Source organism: Phaenicophaeus curvirostris, chromosome 1 (assembly GCF_032191515.1).
Source record: "Phaenicophaeus curvirostris isolate KB17595 chromosome 1, BPBGC_Pcur_1.0, whole genome shotgun sequence".
Lineage (NCBI taxonomy): Eukaryota > Metazoa > Chordata > Aves > Cuculiformes > Cuculidae > Phaenicophaeus > Phaenicophaeus curvirostris.
This window is the reverse complement of record NC_091392.1, coordinates 134,260,702-134,281,327: the sequence shown is the minus strand read 5'-3', so window position 1 is coordinate 134,281,327 and position 20,626 is coordinate 134,260,702. Positions and strand designations below refer to the sequence as shown.

Below are 20,626 nucleotides of genomic sequence, written 5' to 3'. Positions count from 1 at the left end.
CTCAACTTGGACTTAGGTAGTCAATGACAAGTGAATGGTAAGAGAACAAGATATGCAAGCCCAAGTTCATTACCTGCTCACTTCAGCTTCTCTCCAACAGACTTTTTTGCCAATAATCAGGTTGTCAAAGCATTCTGAGAAATCTATAAATGAGCTCTTGACCAAAGTTTCAAGAAAATATATTTATTCAATTTTAGCAAAAGAAAATATAATAAATATAGCAATTTCTTATGTCCTTTATTGTTATATGATGGTTTTCTATATTTTTACATTCAGACATGACAATTCTGTTACACATTTTAACTAGTATTTCAGATTTTAAAAGACCACACTCACTGAAAAAAGCAAGAACTTTTAATGTTAAAAAAAAATAACATATCAGAGTAGAAGAGTGCAAATGCTTTATTTCTTGTGGCTAGTGCAAAGTGTTCAAGTCCTTAGAATGCTGCAGGATATATATTAGATCATCAAGACTGCAAGAATTCAATTTGCACACACAACTATTGTATTAAGGGAACAATACAGATTGTAATTTTCCATGGTAGAACCTCTATTTGCCTCTTAAATAACATCAAAAAAGATTTTTCCAGATTTCTGCAATTATGAAAACATGAAGTTTTTACAATTCCCACACTCAAGTCCTTAGCTGAAGCAAAATGTATCTAAGCTTGAACCTCTTCAAAGTAAGACAGCTATCAGGCAAGTACAATTCCATTGTGACATGTTTATACAGGTCTTTGGAACGCAACTGATACTTTCTCAGCAGAAGCAGATGCAATTCCATTGGAATTTTTAGTTCCATAAACTGGAATTGGGACAGCAATCCCTTAGAACCCAGAAGACGCCTGTAGCTGCGTTTTGACATCCATCATGTTTCGTTCATTTCCTATGTACCATCTATTCAAACCAATTTTCTTTCAGTAAGAAATGTACAGCATCATCGAATCCATTTTGGTACAATGATTCCATTTTCTCCTGGTTTGGTGGGAAGAAAGCTTGATTAAGTCTTACTAGGTTGGCCCGAGACAGCTGCAACAGAGCAAGGAGCTATAAATTAGTTTATTAAAGCAACTCATCTAGACCTGACTGTGTTGCTATCTGCTGTCTCATCTGCATCATGTATCATATGTAAAACCAAAACACCAGCATAGCTTTATCTACACTAGTACATCAACCATGTCCAAGTACACTGTCGAGTGCCAAGACAAACTGGCACAAGCAGCCTGCACTACAGCCTCCAAGACAGACTGTCCACCTGTAAAACTGCCCAAAATTTCTGAAACATTTTAATTTTAGTAACGTGCCCAGAACTGCCTGGCAGAATGGTAGCTGGCACATGCTAAGCTTGCACAAGGCAAGCTTTTGACAGCTTACTAGTGTGAGCAACCACATTAATTGGAACATTCCCAGGCAACATTTAACATATAAGTATAAATGTAGCTTGTATCACCAACGAATTAAGAATTATTCAACATCTCAAGTAGTCACTTTGATGATGTAAAAAGATTTCAGAATTTTGTTCTTGAATAAAGACATTGTTTACAACAAAATTACAAATATAATTAGATTTAATAACATTCTGAATGTTTCATTTATATTATTAATTTAATACTTTAGCCACATACTTCATTACACATAATTTGAAAAATAATACCAAAATAATCTTCATTATTTGAAATAAGTAGCAATTATTAAAATTCTGACTCTAATAGATGGAGGACATTCAAGGAGACAGAAAACTGTTTCCATTCCAATCCAGAAAAATGAAGATACACAACTCTGTTTAATGCAGATTGCAATACTGATGAAAAAAAAAAAAATTTACATTTCTGCAGCTCGAAAAGCTAAGGGTACTTGAAATGGAATTTTTTAAATGTTGCCTGAGATTCTGCATAAGACTGCACTTGCAGGTCTTTAGAAGCAATGTAACTATGCAATTAATTTTCTATATCTAAACTAATCTAATCACTAGCTCATTTTTTTTTCTTCTCTAGACGCAGTAGCTACTAGATACAAATCACAACTAAAAAATCTACAGTAAGTATATATTTTCAATATATGTGAAATCAGTAATCTTATGCTTTATGATCATTTATCAAGTATGTTTAAAATCTCTGCGAAACATTATAAAGACTCTAATCATTTCTATGTAGGATAAAACTACTCAAATTAATAAAACATGTTAAGAATTGTCTAAAATAAACTTAAAAAATTAACAATTATTGCTAATATTTATTTTTTCATTCTAGTGAAGCTTTCTTGAAAGCTAGGTCTACTAATATTCAATATTTTCTTTCATAACGTCAAAGGCAGCAGTACTGTGGTTAAAGTTTGTGAGAGAAAGCTTGCAAAAAACCAGAAATGTCAGCAATGGAAAGGAGGCCATAAAAATCAGCCTTAGCATATATTTCAATATGTAGTAATGTTTCTATATCTTCTAACAAAATAATTCCTGGAAAAAAATCTTGTGGTCGCAAATGTTCAAAATCTTAACACAAGCTCTCTTGCGCAATAAGGTGATAAGTAAATACATACACCATTTCAAATGTACAACCTAAACTTGTATTTTAAATTCAGTTACAGCTGCTGATTTCAGTAAGCATGAATGGATGTTCCAGAGCTCCACCCTCTTAAGGTATTCTACAGAAGCCTTCCTCTGCCACCTACATAAAAGACCCAGCTTTAAAGCAAAGACAGATCATACTTAAAGGAAGTCTAGATTATTTACATTTAATGGCCTGTGATAATCTGCTCAATTTTATTCTATCTAAATCAATGCTTTTCAAACTTTCTGATAAAATTTATTGTACATTTTCCATCCCTTGGGTTCAAGACATTTTACATTCTATTTGCAAAAGAGAAAATGCCAAAACATTGTTTTATATTAGCAGAAAATAAACACTACAAAATAAGCATAGGCTTAACTGCTGAACTACCTTTTCTTCTGAAGTTACTTAATAAACAAGCAACTCACCATTATATCTTGTTTTCCAAATTTAACATAAAGATCCATACGTCCTTTATCTTGTGGACAGATATCTAATCGACCACTGAAAGGAGAAATCGTCACAGTTCTTCCAACAGGCAAGATAGGAAGGCTATTGGTAAGGCCACCATCAACCCACTTCTACTGGAAAATAAAAATATTTTCAAAACAACCTTACTACAGTACATTCATAACTGAATAGGTCATCCTTCCTGTCCCTGCCTCCTCTATCACACCTCAAGGAAACTTACAAGTTTCCTTCTCAGAATACCACGTATAGGCTCGAGCATAGGGCATAAAAATAAAGGAACTAACAATGTACACACTGAGTGTTTAATCAATGAGCATTTGACGTAACGTGTAAATATGTATGTAATGTATTTATCAATTTACTGACAAAGCTTGTTAGCTGATCTAGTAACAAAATTCCTCATGGAGCATTTTTCTGAACACATACATGAAAAGGTAAGAATGTTAACAGTACATATGAATCACATCAGATTATGTATACACCCCTAAAACATTACTCTGATCCAAACCAGGATTTGAACAATATGTATGCGCAAGTAAACTGACTGCGCAAGCTAACCCAAACGTGACTTCTCTTCTTCCAGAACCTCTTGTCTTGTTATGTATACGACACAACACAACAATGCTAGAAAGTGGAGGGTAAAGATGGTAATTAGTTGAATGACTATAGCACATAATAAGGAGCATATGTCAAGTCTACTACAGAAGTTGAGTATAGGAAAGAATGAGAAAAAACCCCAAAAGCAACCAATTAATTTCTTGCAGAGCCCCACATATTTCTTGTTTATAAAGGCAGTCAAGGGGCACAAGCCTGAACTTCACAGGGACCTCAGATAATTCCACCCCAGTAAGAGCAGGGACAAGCGCGACATTTCTTTCCAATTTATTTCATACAGTCATATTATCCTCTGTGCTACATGCATAACGCAAAATTCAACATTAGCCTATTGGCTAGATGCACCCAGTGATGTCATACATGAGGTCTGGTGAGCAGACGCACCTCACGCATCTACAGTCAAATTAGTCATTCTACGCTTCCTTTATCGTCAAGGGAGAGAAAACACTTCTAGCACATGATTCACCTTATCCTAAGTTAGGCATTTACATCTGATTTGAATTGTGCTGAAGAAGTGCTTTCTTCTCTTCTTCTCTCCTAATTAAAAGAAACATGTAAGATATAGATTACTGCAGAAATTTAAACTACACAAGTTCAGAAGCTATAAGAAATAATATTTTAAGATTCACCTTAGTATTTCTTCAGGGTTTAACCTCCCCAAAGATAAACTGAATACTCCAGGATATCTGCTTCAAGGTTCATTAACACAGAACACTACAAGTGGCAAATTGTGCTAGTACTCTTTAGCACCCATCAGGCAGAAGACTGGTTTTCTGCTACAGATGATACTATATGTGACCATTATGAAATGGCAAAATAACACAAAACTGCACTATATTTCCTTACATATCAACACAAAATGCATCTCAGATGACATACTGAAATAAATTTCAAAAAAACCTCCAAGACGACTTGCTGATATGTATGCAGGTCAAAGACCCCGACCAACTGTTCTGAAGCACAGGTAAGGCCAGTAGACTTGAGCAGCAAACAGGGAGTCAGCTTGATTCCATGCTGCCATGGGCCATATGGCCCAAGGAATTTACTTCCTGAAACTACTGTAAATGCACAGAGATAGAATTTTGGTCTGTTACAGCAAAGCTTCCAGAAAACCAGGAATATGATGCTAATATGATATGTGGCCTCATAGAGCTAAATCAATATCTGACCCATCTTGCTGACTTCAGTGCTTACCATGTCATGATCATGAGGTGACATGTCATGTATACAGCTCTACACTGCACGCTCTAGGGTCCATATTACCCACTCACATATCCTCATTACGCACAATTCCAAGCCATGGAAATACTACTGCAATAGAGATCCTAAGATTTTTGCTCTTATCATACTCCTAAGTATTTTGGACTAAAGAATGGAAGTTACATTCATCACCTTTCTAAAAAAAAAATCCAAAAACTCCCCACACCACAACTGCATTGTTTTACTGAGTATGAGAAATGTCAGTGAAGGCATGCAGAACTAATCATTCCAACAAGAAACAATAAATGAAAGCAACCACCTTGTCAGAAACAGCCTTTTCTGAATCTCACCTAAGGGGAGTAGTAAGAAACTTTGGGAATAACAAACTTTCAAGTAACATAATAACCAGTTTCTGTGAAACACTCATTGATTGTACTTCTAAATGCAAAAACTAAAGTTGGGCAGGAACAAGAACTGTCCACTAAGAAGAGGCTGCAGGTGTTTCCATAAATACCATAAATACTGAAGCAAATCATAACAGCAATCCAGTAAAGTGGGTTTTAAAGGCTTTTACATACATATAAAAAATTTGGCAGTTAAACTTAAAGAAAAATTACCTCTCCTTTGTATTCCACTGGCTTAATTCCTGCATATACTGGTACAAAACTACTTGCTAGCAGGACCTAGAGAAAAAAAATGCAGAAAGAACAGAGGAAAAAACTGAAAAAGCAACAATCTAACTCTGAACCAGAATCAATATATATTTTCATACATATTTGTCTATACTAAGTAGTATAGCAGTAATCAGTCAATATATAAGTTTTACATATAACCACTGTAATCTCAAAAGGTCCCATTGTTGTTGTATGTCAAAATGCAATTAAAACTATTCAATAGGGTTTGGTATTTTATGACTTAAGTTACAACTCTCAAAACAAAATATCATAACTCATTTGAATTAAATGTGATTCAAGAAAGTATGAACTTAGTCTTATATAATGTAAAGTAAATCTATGATTTTGAAGAAATCAAGTACACATACGCTAAAAGAAAATGCAATATAGTTAATTATCAAAGAAGAAATTGACCTAATCACTCTGCTGGTATATTTATCTAGTGCTAATAAATCAGATTTCCTAAGAATTCAAAATTTTCAAAATACTACAAACAATCTGAAAACTCATATGCGTATATCTTTATTAACATCGATACTTTACAGTTAATACATTCAAGTATTAACAAATTACTATTTGCCCTACTGTAAATCTATATTGCTGTCTACAGCAATTCTCAATTTTTATTTTTTTTAAGCCATGACACCTTTCTATCCAGCCACAGAAGTATCTATAAGAGTGTATACGTATCTCTATACCTATGTATCCACCCATACACAAACATATAAATATATGCACACATCTAGTATAGAGCATTTCAAAGAAAAATGGTAGATGTGTGGATGAAGTGCAATATATACATTTTCATATATCTAAATGTGGTAAATACGCATCCATGTGCTTGCATGATGGCATGAGACAAACCTGGGGGACAAAAATGTTACAGATTGCAGTACATAGTATGAAAGGTGATGCAGTGCAAAATATCCCAAAAACCCATAGCCCATGGAGATTTTGGAAGAAAATGCTTGAGTGTTTTTTCAGTGGAGCTGCCATTCATTATTCTAAGAAATTAAGCTACTTTCAGCTACTTAAAATACCTCTCCTATCCTAAGAAGTTTTTAAGGCCATATATAAAGGCTTTAACTTCCACTTTGAGAACTCTTTTCTTGCCTACTTCTCTTCCCATTGATCTAGAGCACCACAGCTTTGTCTGAGCTCAGATAAAAAGACCTTTTCTTCTTCTTTTCCACATATGAAACCGTAGCCATTCCTCTAACAGATAGGTCTTTCCTCAACAAAAACATAAGATAAGGTACCCCTTGAACCCATTCCTCTCCACATTTTTAAAACTGACATCCTACAGGGTTCCAAGTTCTCGCCACCAGCTTCTTTCCCTACCCAACTCCCTTTTCTCCTCTCTCCTTCAACTCCATCTCAGTAACTATGGCCCTTCTAAACTGAGAAAATTAGTGAAGGAAAAGACTCAAAAGCACAAATTCCCTCCAAAGTGTGAATTCTTTGTGAGAAGACTGGCCCCATTTATGAAGTCACTAGGTCTCAAGAGTGAGGTGAGGAAAGACAAGTTTGAAGAAATTGTACTTTCAGTATTTCCCCAACACTAGTAGACCAGTTTCGACTCCTCTACTTCAACCTTTCCAAACTAAATACAGTGTTCAGCGCCTTGTTCCCCCACAAACATACCAATCATGCCTCCCTTCCCAGTCACCTCCAATTTAAGAACTGCAAGTCTAGGAATTTGGAGATCCTCTATTTTATTCTTATCTACTATAGTCATTACTTACCCTATTACTTTTTCAACAGACATTGCCTACAAGGTAGCACTTTAAAAACAGAGGAAGGAAATGCAAACAAAAACAAATTTTAGCAAAATTTGTGAAACTGTAGGATCAAATTCTGCTTCCGTTGTTTATGTTACAGTTGTAGCACAACGAAGTCTACAAGTGATTATTTGAGCAAAGCAGTGATTTATTGTACAGTTAATAACATACTCCTAAAACTTGAAGGAACTCAAGCATTTTTACTTAAAGCAGCAATATGCAACTTCATTACCTTAATGAGGTCCTCCCTGGAGGCAAAACTTGAAACTAAGTGATTTTTCCCATTTTTGGTGCTAGTGACTGACACATACAGCCGGTTTTCAGCTATCTCATGAGCATTAGAAGGAAGAATAGACTCTATGCCTTCCCTAGAGTAAAGAAAATGTTAAACATTATTAAATATTGTTATTTTAAAACTTAGCAAATATGTTAGGAATGAAAGAATGCTGAGCTCTTTACAGTACATAAAATGTATGCACACTCTCCATTTTAATTTAAAGAGCCTGACAAAAATTATCTTACAGATGCATTAAGAACAGTACCTAAGAGTTTTCATAAAATCATAACCAGGTGTTACAGCACCAAAGTCCAATTTTCTAACTTCCTCTGCAAATCCATAGGCAAACTGCTTGCATTTCTGCAAATTAAAATATTAGCCATTAAACACGTTTCAGTTATGGGAAGTATGTTCAACTGCGGTATCTAAAATATACTAGCAGCTAAAGCTTTAATCAAGAGAGAGATCTAAGATGCAACTAAAATGTTTTCCCATATGTGCTTAGTTTGTAATAAGATATGCAATACAAAATGTTGATTCTCTTACAAGAATTAATTTGTAAGAAAACAGGCTCCCTAATACTAAAAATTTAACAGAACTGTCACAAGAGTAACATTTTAACAATCCATGAAAGTTAAAGGCTGTTTTTCTACGTTACCATTGCTAAATAATCAGTTTTCTGAACCACACCACTGCAAGATCATTTATATTTCAAGTGTAAAGTCACCTTTTTATTTTCCTAAAGACTAATGCAGTACTAAAACCAGACACAAGCGCCTTAAGATGCCTATAAAAATGAAATACATTAAAATCATTGCAATTTCTTCTCACTAATGCAAAAAACATTCTACTAATAACCACACATATTTAATGAATAAAATACTACAAAAGTATTTAATGAACGTAATGTTATGATGGAAGAGAAAGGAAGAAAACAACTGCAGAAAACCAGGCAACAGATTCCACTGCACAGAGAAGCTCTTTTATAGAAACTGAAACGCCTAGGGTTAAAGACTGCAGAAAAACAGCTTGAAGTACGTGCCATAAGAACTACAAAGGAGAGCAAAGGAAGAGGTAGCATTTATTTCTTAGCAAAAATATTATGAAAGAATGAATTATGATTCTGAATGGTCACTATTCAGACTCACTATTCAGTACTACTATTCCTGTTTTACCCTTTTATGCAGACTTGCCTGTCAATATTTGGGTCTTGGGAAGAAAACTAAATCCAATCTTTTCCATTTTTTTTATACTGGTATTTGATACATATATTATCCCCATATAATCACATTTACAGCGTAAAAAATCTGTCTCTAGATAACCTGGGGTCCCTGGCTTATGAGTTTCCTGCAAATATGTTGCTAGTACGAAAATGAATGATTGAGGTCACTGGAAAAAGGAAAAAAAAAACAAAAAAGAGAAGAAAAGAAAAGGTGTTCGATTGAGGATGAAGGTACAGGATTTACTGGAAGGAAAAACAGGAAAGAGTCAGAGTGAGGATTAGTGCAAGACCATGAACGAGCTAGTTGAAGCAGTTAACTTCCTCATATCACTTGCATGACACAGCATTCACCTAAGTGAAAGACAAATGTAGTTCCTGCATCCACTTTCTCTATACAGCTTTCAAATAAATGTATCAAAAATTTTTTATTAAAAGGTTCATACCTCTTCAAGTAACAACCACTGTAAAGATTAGTGCTAATTCCTTTTGCATAGGTTAGACCTGCGCCATTACCCAAGGTGGTACTTGCCATTGCCAATTCCAAGCCAATTCAAACATACAAAAATTACAGGAACCAAGTCTTGAACTTATTCTACATTAGGCAGCTAGACTTCTTCTGTAGTGAGTTAGTTGGGAAGGGGCACATTCAGACACTTCTGTCTCTAAGTAGAGAGGAAATCCAAAAACCCTACATAGCACCATTTCAGAACTACTATTTCATTTCTAAGGTGCTTTAATAAAGCAACAGGGAGATAAGAGTAACAGGGAGCTGGATGAATCCAAACCTAGGTGACTGACAGACCACACAATTTCTTATAGCTATGGATTGTTTATACTTTCAGTGACTAATTGCAGTTACTTGCACTTAGTTAAGCAAACTTGACATCAAACATTATCAACGTACTTTTGACATGAACAGGCACTTATCTGTAACTCTATAAGCCTCCCTAGAATTCTCAAGCCCCATGCCTTTTTGACAGCGACAAAAATCCATGACATGACTGAAAAACATTTGCAAACTGTCATATTAGAATAGAAACAACCAAAACAAGAAATCTTTCATGTTATATTCTCTCCAAGATAAGGAAAGCTTGTACTAGAGCTCTGAGACTAGAAGACAGAGAAAGTCCTAATTAGTGCTTGTCTAACAAACCCATCTCTGGGGAGAGGAAAAAAAAAAAAGAAGGAAAAAAACTCCCCCAAACTGATGTGTAAGAGTTATATTTGTGGACATCATAGAATCATAGAACACTTTGGGTTGGAAGGAACCTTAAAGATCATCTCATTCAAACCCCCATGCCATGGGCAGGGACACATCCCACTAGATCAGGCTGCCCAAGGCCCCATCCAACCTGGCCTCAAGAGACAGAAGTGTCTGAATAAAAAAATACAAAATAAATGTAAATATAAAAAGAAAAAATATTTCTAGTTTAAAATGTAATAAAGGTAATAATACTCAATGATCCGGTGGGTCTCTTCCAACCTGGTTATTCTATGATTCTATGATTATTATCCTTATATGAAAAGTTAATTCCATTCAGTACACAACACAGTCTTTAGTTAAATTCCATGACCACTAAGAAGAATTATTGCCCTCCAAAAAAATTAGCTCTCAATTTTCCATTTAAACAACATAACAGAATTACTAAGAAGGAAGTTATAAAAAAGGACAAAGAAGTTCATGAAATGTTCTTCTGGTTGTATTAAAATGAAAAACTTTTAAGGAAAAAGTCCATCAATCACTGTAATACAGGCTTAGTTTCCAAAAACAAAAGAAAACAAAAACCCCAAACAACCCTTCTGTAATTTTTTTTTTTTTTAACTTGGAAGATTTTCTTAAGTTGGACCAGGCTGGGTACAAATGCTCATACCCAGAGCCTAGAATAAGCAGAAGAAATTTCCTTGGGCTAAGAAAAGGCTGTGCTCACCATATAGGAAGTTAATGCCACAGGTATGCTTTACACCAGGCAAACTTGAAACTGAAATACTAATCAAAGGCTGCAGAAAAGGAGTAACAACTGAACAGAACACAAGTAAGGTTCTCTCCACAACAGTGCAACTTTACTAATACCAAATCATATAAAGAACATACCTAGCTAGGGGTGGTGGAGTGGAAAGAGGCCAGGGAACAACTTAGTGCTAAAAGCAACAGAAGTATAGCTAACTGCGAGCTAAATTCACATCCCAGCAGAAAGACAAACAAATATAAAGACTGTTAGCAAAGCTTGCCACTGGCTGGGACTATTGTTTGAATCAAAGGCCACGAAAGTCTTAACAAGTAAGGCCTACAGAAAATGACTTGATGCTCCGGACTAAAACCTACATGTACTTAGTAAAAAAAACTAAAACACACAACAGCCTTCCTTTCACCCTGCCTTCCTCCTCCCCCCAGTGCTGTTTATTATAACTCAAGATATTAAAGAAATAAGAGTATTTTGGTAAGGCATTGTCCTCTACATATCGGAAGGCAAAGTCAGTACAGGAACTTCAGGAGGGAAAAGCAGCCTTACCCTAAGGGGAAAAACAAAGACAAGCTAATGTTCTCCCACAGAATCTATAAAAGTAGTCTTCTAGTATCACTTTCCTGTCTACATGACACCACATCCACGGTAAGAAAAGGGTGGCATCTCTAGAGAAAAAAACAACCCAAACACATGTATGCAACATGTCAGAAAAGAATGTTTTGAGAGTTAATTCTCTCTGGCACACAGTGGGGCTAAAGCTGTTAAAGTCATGAATTGTACCAAGCATAAAGGAGTTGCACAAACCACTCCTTGCATTGTCTAATGAAGACAGATAGCAAGGGAAAAAACAATTGAGCCAATGTGTGGTGTTCTTTGACTCTGTGAAGAAACACTACATCTACCATCTTCACCTCCTTTCACAAAAGACAAAAGGACGGTGCTATACATTTGTTTGACAAAGCCCACCTCTAGCCAAGAAAATGACGATTAACTTTGTATTTACAGTGACTAAGTGCACATACTTTAATATACTGAAATGTTTATCTGGTTCAATATAACTCAACATTCACATACAATAAGTTTATATTTACATAGCTTAAAACATAACATTTGCATGACAGATGTTCGTCATAAAGAAACACTTGTTTCAAAAACACTTTTGCCAATGGGTCATGGATTTTATTAATTGAAATACATACAGGAGCCCTGTTCCTTTACAAGTAGCAAGAAGAAAAACAAGAACCAAAATATTTTAAAAATAACCCTTAATGGTAGATAATTATATAAAAAGTATCATTTGAAAATTATCGTTTCCTATACCTACAAGTTTATTAATTTACCTCCATATTCTCAGGTACTGTTAATAAGACAGTGGCAGCCAGTGATCCCGCAGAAGCTCCCGCAAAAGCTTTCACAACTTTCAGTAACTTCTTACCATGCCTGTAAAAAGCAGCTGCTGCCCCCAAGTGGTAAATACCCAGAAACCCACAAGCTGCAAATGACAGATTGATATGTTTCATCTTTGCTGTGGAAAAAAAGTTTCACAGTCAGAAAAAGGATCAGTTAATTTTATATTAGAATATACACCTGCTCTTTTGGCACAGAACACACAAGATTCTACATACATATAACAAAAAGCAGTCTATTTAGGAACAGTAAAAAACTTTTGATTACCAAATTCATCAAACAAATAGCAGTTGGTTTAGCATCTCCAAAACTGAAAACAACTCTAAAATACTACTTAGCATAAATCTTTGTCTTTCAATAACTATGTATCACTCTCTATACAAAAATAACTGCACATTTACATCTAATTTGTCAAAGAACTGGAAAATAAAAGTAGTTACTCAAAAATGATAAAAGAATGCTACTGAAGAGCCAACACTGTTAGCTACCTAGAATAAAAAGCAAATTAATTATAAAACTGTTGGCTACTGTGTCACCGTACTCCCCTTACTTTGGATTCAAGACTATGTGTATATCTCTCTAAGAAAGCAATTCTTCCTTCACCTTTGGAACTAATTTGATTACTGGCATTATTAGGAACCATTAATAGATAAATTATTTGAAGTAATTTCTTATTTAGAAGAGAAAAACACAAAACATATTGTTGCAACTATCACAATAGAGGGACTAAAAAAACCCCAAACACAAAACACTAAATGTATGAAAGCATACACACACTCTGAAAATGTCAAGGTTAGAATTTAATTCTAAGCAAAACATAAACAGGAAGTATAAGTTCAGATACTTGGGGAAGGCTCATTTAAAAAAAAAAAGTGTACATTTTATTAGCTCTTCTGTTTCTGCAAATAACTACAATTATGGGAGCAAGTTATTCCACAGATGTTTTACAGCTATACAAGTTATACAAGATACTGTACAGATTATCTTAGTACTGGATTAAAAATAGAATCCTAGTTTATTTGGGTACCCTAAATCAGTATACTGGTGACTATACTTGATTTTTCTGGTTCATAATAAGAATGCTGAAGAAATGTTTCTTTTGGAAATGACCTAAAGACACTGTGGTGTCATTTCTGATGAAGAGAGGCAAACGCATATGGCAATGGATTTTGGTTTAAGTTACCTCTTAAGCTTGGAAATGGGAAGAGCAGGAAAGATGAAAATATGAAACAGCTTTCAAAACCACTAGGTAAGAAATGCTAAACTCAACTGCTTTACCCATTATATGTTTAAAATCAGACCATGAATGAGTCTAACTAGGTTTGCCCTTTTCCTCAAAATAAAAAATTAAGGAAAAAAAAAAAAAGGAAAAAAGAGAGAGAGCATGCATGTATCTCACAGTACCAGGCCATACTGTTTGGTACATCAGTCATGCTGCTAGAACGCTACACTATCATAAGGTATTATATTAATTGCGCTTTACCCCCTTTACACTGGAAACACTCCCATATCCACTTGCATGTATGTACACTGCTAATGTATATCTAACACATTTGTACTGATAGAAAGGATTTCAGGTTGGCTCTTGCTATGACAATATGAGAGAAAGGCATTTGTAATGAAGCCAAAGATAAATCCTGTTACTACTTTCAAAAACCATGGATCCTCCAATTTAAAGAAAAATTCTTATACTATGTGGAAAATTAAAAAAAAAAAAAATTACTCAATGTTTTACTGGAAAACAACAAACACAATTCTACTTCGAAGTTAGGTGTTTTTTTTAGTAGAGTGGAAAAAAAAAAGCTAAAATAGACTTTGAAGTATGATGCCACAATGTGCTTTCTTTCAGGCTAGTTAAACTCTCATTAGTTTAACCACCTGCTGCAGCTGTTCCCAAGCCTTCTACAGATCAGGAAGTTGGTTAAAGCAATTGCATTATTACATAGGAAGCAAAGCAATCACAGAAGACTTAACTACTACTTTTTGTCCAAAAGACATTTCAGGCTCAAGATACTAGTAACACAAAACATTATATGAAGTAAGGACCATATTTATGCAACTGACTGGTCAGAAAATAAACAGGCAGAGTGAGAGTACATAAATCCAAAAATTACTTGTACGGAACCTATGAAATGTAACTAAGAAACACAAGTGTAATATAATAAGCTTATTTAAACAAGAACAAGCGTATGCATGCTTATTTACATGTATATATACATGTGCTAAACCTTCGGCAAGGCCCATCTACAAAGCATTCCAAAAACTTCCTATGGAAAATATTTAGACATTCACAAATCAAAAGAAGATGAATATGAAGAGTATCTGAAGCATAACTACAGCAAGAAATTTTAAAGAATTTTTTTTAAATAAAAAAAATCTTGCAAATGCATAAGATAATTACACTTCAATATATAAAGAACTGTCAGATACACCTTCTCTAAAACAAGAACAGAAGAGGAGGTTATGTGAACTGAAGAGATTATTTGAATCTGAGATGAAAACCTACTAAAAATATACCCATGCCTTCTTTCATAAGGCTTCCTGAAGTTTTATTTTCTTATATGAGCTCTGGCCCTATCTAATTATCAGTTATTGTGAGCAACCACTCTTCTCAAGTCTCTGGATACATGGAATTTGCTCCCTGTTGAGAATTAATTTCTTAACACCTAGATCCCATACTTCTATTCCTCCTTGTGCCCAACAGAGAGATTACTGAATAAGTATTCACATCAGGCTCTTGACTGACAGAAAGATCAGAGAGAGATGAACATGCAAAGAGAAAAAAGAACACTAAGGTTTCGTGTAAAGGAATATTGTTAAAGCATGCTGCTAGTCTCACAGTCTGTGAAGAGTAGACTAATTTCAAGTTCAAAAAGATTAAATGAATACAAGCTAAAAAGTAATTAAAAATAAATCTTTTTTTTTCTGGGGGGCAGGAGGAAAGATGTTGCTTGTTTAGGTTCTTTTAAACAGAAATACTTGATCCACTGGATTTGTATGGCATGTAACACAGCATTATTTTACAGATTCCTCAAGAGTACTTCAAAACAAAAGTAGCAATAGCATGGCTATTTTAATTAGGGTCACTTCCCATGTCTACATTAGGTATTTGTCACATATACATGAAACTGAAAAATACTTAAGTACAAATGTTAATTATCAGATGACATTCAGGTTCAAATGACAGATCCAGTGGTTATAGCTAGCTGTGTGACTGATAAATGGGTTTCACACATACATGTAACAACCCTACAAGTGGGTAAATAATGACCAAAAAAATAATCATTGAATAATTCAGGAGGTCTCTTGCTCAACCTTCTTCTCAAAACAGGGTCAGCTATTAGATCAAACTGGGTTGCTCAGGGCTTTATATAGTTCTTAACTGAAAAATCATGTAATGTTTACAACCTAAGTGACAGCTAGCATCTGTTGCTTGATGAAGCAACCAGGTCTTTCATTTGTTCAAAATATTAAAATCACTAGAGTATTGTAAGTAATCTGCATCATAGAGAAGAAACCCACAGAACATTAGAATCCTCATTCAGCACTGTGGATCTGCCCTCAGGGAAGTTCTCTATATTGAATTAGAAGTCCTTACAAAAAATCTATAACAAAGCTCTTAAAGTATAAAGATTATACAGATGAACAAGAATCATGGTTCTGTAAGGAACAATCTGATTGATATAGTTAAGCAACGTTGTTTCATCATTCAAAGGAATCTCCAAGAAAGAGGAAAAGATATGAAAGCATTCATTAGATCTAAGTCCTAGAAAATCAGAAAAGCAACAAACGGGAAACAAAGATACCCACTTTTATAATAAAATAAACTTTCCAATTTCTTTTGGTTCTTGCAAATATGTCACAGCAAGACTTATTTGCAAGTTAGAATGGTGTACTTCAGAGACAGTATGATTCAAATCATAGAATCACTAGGTTGGAAAAGAATTTTAAGATCATCAAGCCCAACTGTATCTTTATACATCTGGCTTTGATGATCTGGTACATCACTCTTCTTTTGATCAAAAAGAACAGTAAGGTTATAACAACTCCCAAGAGGACGTACAGAGACAATTAAGTTTACAGTATGACTATTCCCTGACAGTTTCTTACAGAGTCCCTGAAACAGGAGCACAGTCACATCTGGACATAAACCAATTTTACAGCTGCCTGAGCAAAGAGCAGAAATTTTGCTATCTAAGAAATGGCATGAAACATTTGTTCCACACGACTTCAGAACAAATACTCTGAGGGTTTAACTTAAGTTCTGACCATTAAAGATTTCTCTTAAATCAGAGTTAGGGAAAAAACTAAATGAACCTTAAAAGATGCACAAGTACTTTTCAGCTGGACAGTTCACACAGTGTAGAGTTATGACGTAAATAGGACATAGCAAATGCTTTTGCCACTGCTTTTCAAAAATGTCCTCTTACATGATTGGTAAATTTCAAATTATAAAGGTTTTAACTGGCTACGTGCAGTTGTCTACAAGAAGCATAAGGAAAGATCAGTACAAGAAGACTCTAGAAGGACATGTGGGCTATTAAATCTCATAACTTTAAAGATAATATAGGAGCATTCAGGAAAAAACATAAACCTAACAGTTCTATTTAAGATTCTCACATCTCCAGTCAAAGAACTCACTGGTGATTAAAAACTATCAGGTGGGGTGAGGGGCATTTCTGTTCACCCAGAAGTATCTCATCTATTTATAATGTAAACCTATAAGACAATCTATGTAAGGAGACAAACATGTACAGCAATGTTACAATACAGCACAATGTAGCTTTTTCAGGATAGGTACTGCCTTCCTAATTGCCATGCCCAAGAAATAGCACAACAGTTTCTCATACTGCTGTTTCCTGACCTATATCATTATATAAATAGTATATATCTCGGTGTCTTAACCAGTCATAACTATCTCCCTGTCATCCCATTTGTAAACAAAAGCTGAAAATGCCCAAAGCAACTGACTAAAAAACCTTTACAAACAAAACCAAATATACATAAAATGCCAATGACAAAGCACCCTGAAGCACAGGAGCTAAAACGTATGATGCATAGCAGCACATTTGAGGATTAGTTATTAGCTAGGAATGACAAAACAAGTAAAGTTATGGAAAGAACTGCTTAGCTAGGTGGCATTGCTAGAACAAACGTCATAATTTTAACTACTAATTCACCTGAATCAGAAATCACCACTCACACAGAAATGTTTAATTGTTTTCTCATGTTTTATAAGAGGAAAAAAAAGTTCAGTAGCATCACAGATCGTTTGTAGCCTTCAGTTGATATTCACGTTAAGAATAGGCCCCCACAAAACAATAACCCACTCAGTAACTGTACTCTACTTGAGTCACCATTGCTACTTGCAAGATAACGGGAAAACTAAGTTTTACATCTATTGAGGCACACAGAATAAGCATGGTAAGAGTTTGCTAAAGTTTAAGAAAAAAACCAAACACAACGCTACGAAAAAAGCAGTACACAGTCCAATCAGCCATTAAAACACTTAGGAAAATTCCACCAGTCTTTGCCAACTATAAAAATTGTGTATACCCCCCTTAAAGTTAAAAAATAAATAAACATATGATATTAAGTTTTCTAATTAAAAATTTCTATCATCTTTATCATCAATACAAAATGTCTAGAGAGGACTGAGAAGGCTGACTTCTTAAGAAGAGGCTGGCAAAAGGTTCAGTACCTTCTAATGAATGCTGTCTTCCATCACGTACCACATCGGGATGTTTTCCAGCAGCTGCTTTTGTTCCCTCTGCACTACCAGCCATAGTTGGATCTACTACTGGCTGTTGATCATTTACCTTGGTAACCTACAATTATACAGTCAAATACTATTATTTAAAAGGAAAACAGTAGACAAATATGTGATAAACACCATTTATCCTTAAACAGATTAATACCATTAAACTATCTGAAACCACAATATTCTAGTATTTATATCTTTCCTCTCTCCACTTTGTGCAGTACTAGTATAGTCTTCCAGAGAACTCTGGTCCTATTCTTCACTAAACGGTTGTCACTCTAATGAATAAGCCTGTCAGTTATCACACAGTATTGTCTGAAGTATAACTTGCAAAAAAAAAAAATTCTCTGCAACTTATATCAGACACAAGTTCATTATGAAACACTGATTCTCCTGCAGCTCTTGCCACCTGCCCCTTTTACCTTAATATACTAAAGGCATCTTCTCATAGATAAGGCTGTGAGATCAAAAGCTTAGTCCTACAGATTCCAAAAGAAATTATATTATCACTGTACTGATGCATATCAGCTCGTACCTACAGCACCACAAAAACACTTACCTGGAATTTAACTCTGTTATGAGGCACTCTTATGGTGCAATAGTTTAGAATTCCAATCCAGTACTGGTGAGTTTTTGGAAACACGCAACTATGCAATCTGCCTTCTTTCAACTTAAGCAACAATATTTGAGAATTACAGAAACTTTTAGCAATCCACATTTTCTGAAAAGTAACCTCTGGATCTGGTAACCAAACCGATACTCTCAGAAGTTGTTTTACCATAGAGTTACAAAGGAAGTATCAAGAGATGAGGTTGGACATCATACAAGTACATAGCAGAAACTTCATCTCTTCTAAACAAAACCTGCTTAAAAACATTTAGGGAAAAAAAAATGGAAAAAAGGAAAAAAAGAAAAAGAGTAGTTGTAAGGTAGTTGTATATCAAGGCCCCAATACTTAACACATCCCCCTTCACAATGCTCTCACCTTTACCTTTTATAGGAACACAACCTAAACCAGATGCATTAACAGCTGAATCACTAGACAATGAAACAGTTCCAGGTAGAACTTCTGTTAGGTATCTATTCTCTTTCTCTCAGCAGCCTCCACCTGGCACTGTAGTGTTCACTACAAACCATAAAGTCATTTCAGAAACAGGAAGGGCTAAAATTGTTAACAACGCAAAGAACAAATGGCCCCTTGTAATTAACACCCTGAATACACTGTTCCTACTGCCTCAGCTGAAAAACGTGCAAGAAGCATTCCAACAATTTCAAGCCACCTTCACAAAAACAAAGTGCTGACGTCAAGATCCTAGTAATAAAAACTCAAGCATGCTAGTTAGTACAAGGCAAGCCTTGCAATCTTCTATGCTACAAGGGTATCATACGAGCGATTCACAAATCTAACAAGAGCCTCCTTTACACCTAGCAAGACTGTGACCATATGGAAAGGCAGTTGTTCACACCAAGAGAGAAATGGGCTACTGCCCTGAGTACCAGTGCTAACAAACCCAGTGTGATCCTGTGTAGGGAAAGTCTCAGAGGACTAACTACCAGCTTCAAACTTAACCCCAGCTATCAGTTTCAGGTTTCCCACTTCATCTTGTGTGCCAAGAGATGACACCTACAATGCAACTGGATTTTTCCTCCCTCCATTACGCTTAGTAAAACAACTGATATAAACAGGCACAGCTGAGCAAGATAAGAATTTTAAACATTACCAATACGGAAACTCAAGTGACAAATGAAGTGATCACAAGACTAAATAAAGTCCCTGCATCTTTTAAGCTTGTAAAACTACAACAGAAAGGCAGTGCTTTAGGGACCATGTTGATACTGAATATGACGGCACACAAAACTCATTTTAGAGTTTTAGAAAGCAAGCACCTTTCAACCAGGCCTGGGCAATAGGAGGGAGCAACATCCATCAGTCATGTGCAGCGAGACAAGAGCTGGGGACAGAACACATTTCCCCCTTACACATAGATGTATAAGTTTTCTCAGAAATCTTATGCATATTCTGTTACTTTCCAAGGTCATATTAATGTTATAATGAAACTTCACAACAGTCAAACCTCTCATTAATTTGGAGCTGGCTCCAGCTCTCTGCTTGACCTTGTCTTTAAGACAGAGACTCCAAAGAGAGGTGATTACAGCCGAAGACTCCTCTGTTCAGCACAGCTCACACTTCACACAAGACGTTACCATCTTCAAATAACAAACAGTGCCTGGAAAACACCTGTTTCAAAGAAAATATGCTATCAGAGGGACAGCCTGTCTAACTTTTGAAACACATAACTACTTAGACGAAACTTAACTCCACTTTAGCTTAAACCAAGCTATTCCACTTTTTGCAACAGCCACTGCTCCCCGTACCAACACCCCTTCCAACTTCCAGCCGCAGATCCCGCCCTTCTTTTCTCGTTTCCCTCCGCGCAGGCTCCTGCCTCATACCCTCCCGGGGGGCTCTAACACGGCCTGAAGGACGCGGTGGCACCGGCCTCACCCGGTCCCGTCCCGTCCCGTCCCGTCCCGTCCCCGCCTCCCTCCTCCCGGCTCCGCTGTCCTGACGCCAAAGCTCGCGAGGCCGTCAAGACACTCGCCCCGCGGCGATGGCGGCGGCCGGGACCCCCCCGGCGGCACCGCCCCTGCGCGCGTGCGCGGGGCCAGGGCACCATTGGGGGGGGTGGGGGCGGAGAGAGTGGGGA

At 35.9% G+C, this 20,626-nt stretch overlaps 1 protein-coding gene across 2 annotated transcripts; it reads right to left on the bottom strand.

The window, feature by feature from the left end:
- Positions 1–220: 220 nt before the first annotated feature.
- Positions 221–20,118, bottom strand: PNPLA4 (patatin like phospholipase domain containing 4). Of its 2 annotated transcripts, XM_069875390.1 has the most exons (9): positions 19,994–20,118; positions 18,478–18,781; positions 17,859–17,985; positions 12,091–12,275; positions 7,830–7,924; positions 7,520–7,655; positions 5,450–5,515; positions 2,975–3,127; positions 221–1,029 (listed from the first exon to the last, which is right to left on the bottom strand). In XM_069875390.1, exons 2-9 carry the CDS (start codon positions 18,697–18,699, stop codon positions 898–900), a joined length of 1,116 nt encoding a protein of 371 aa, XP_069731491.1. In that variant the 5' UTR covers positions 18,700–18,781; positions 19,994–20,118; the 3' UTR covers positions 221–897. The 2 variants fall into 2 exon arrangements, with proteins under 2 accessions (XP_069731491.1, XP_069731500.1); XM_069875399.1 differs by lacking the exon at positions 19,994–20,118 and having other exon boundaries at positions 12,091–12,242; positions 18,478–18,835.
- Positions 20,119–20,626: the final 508 nt, after the last annotated feature.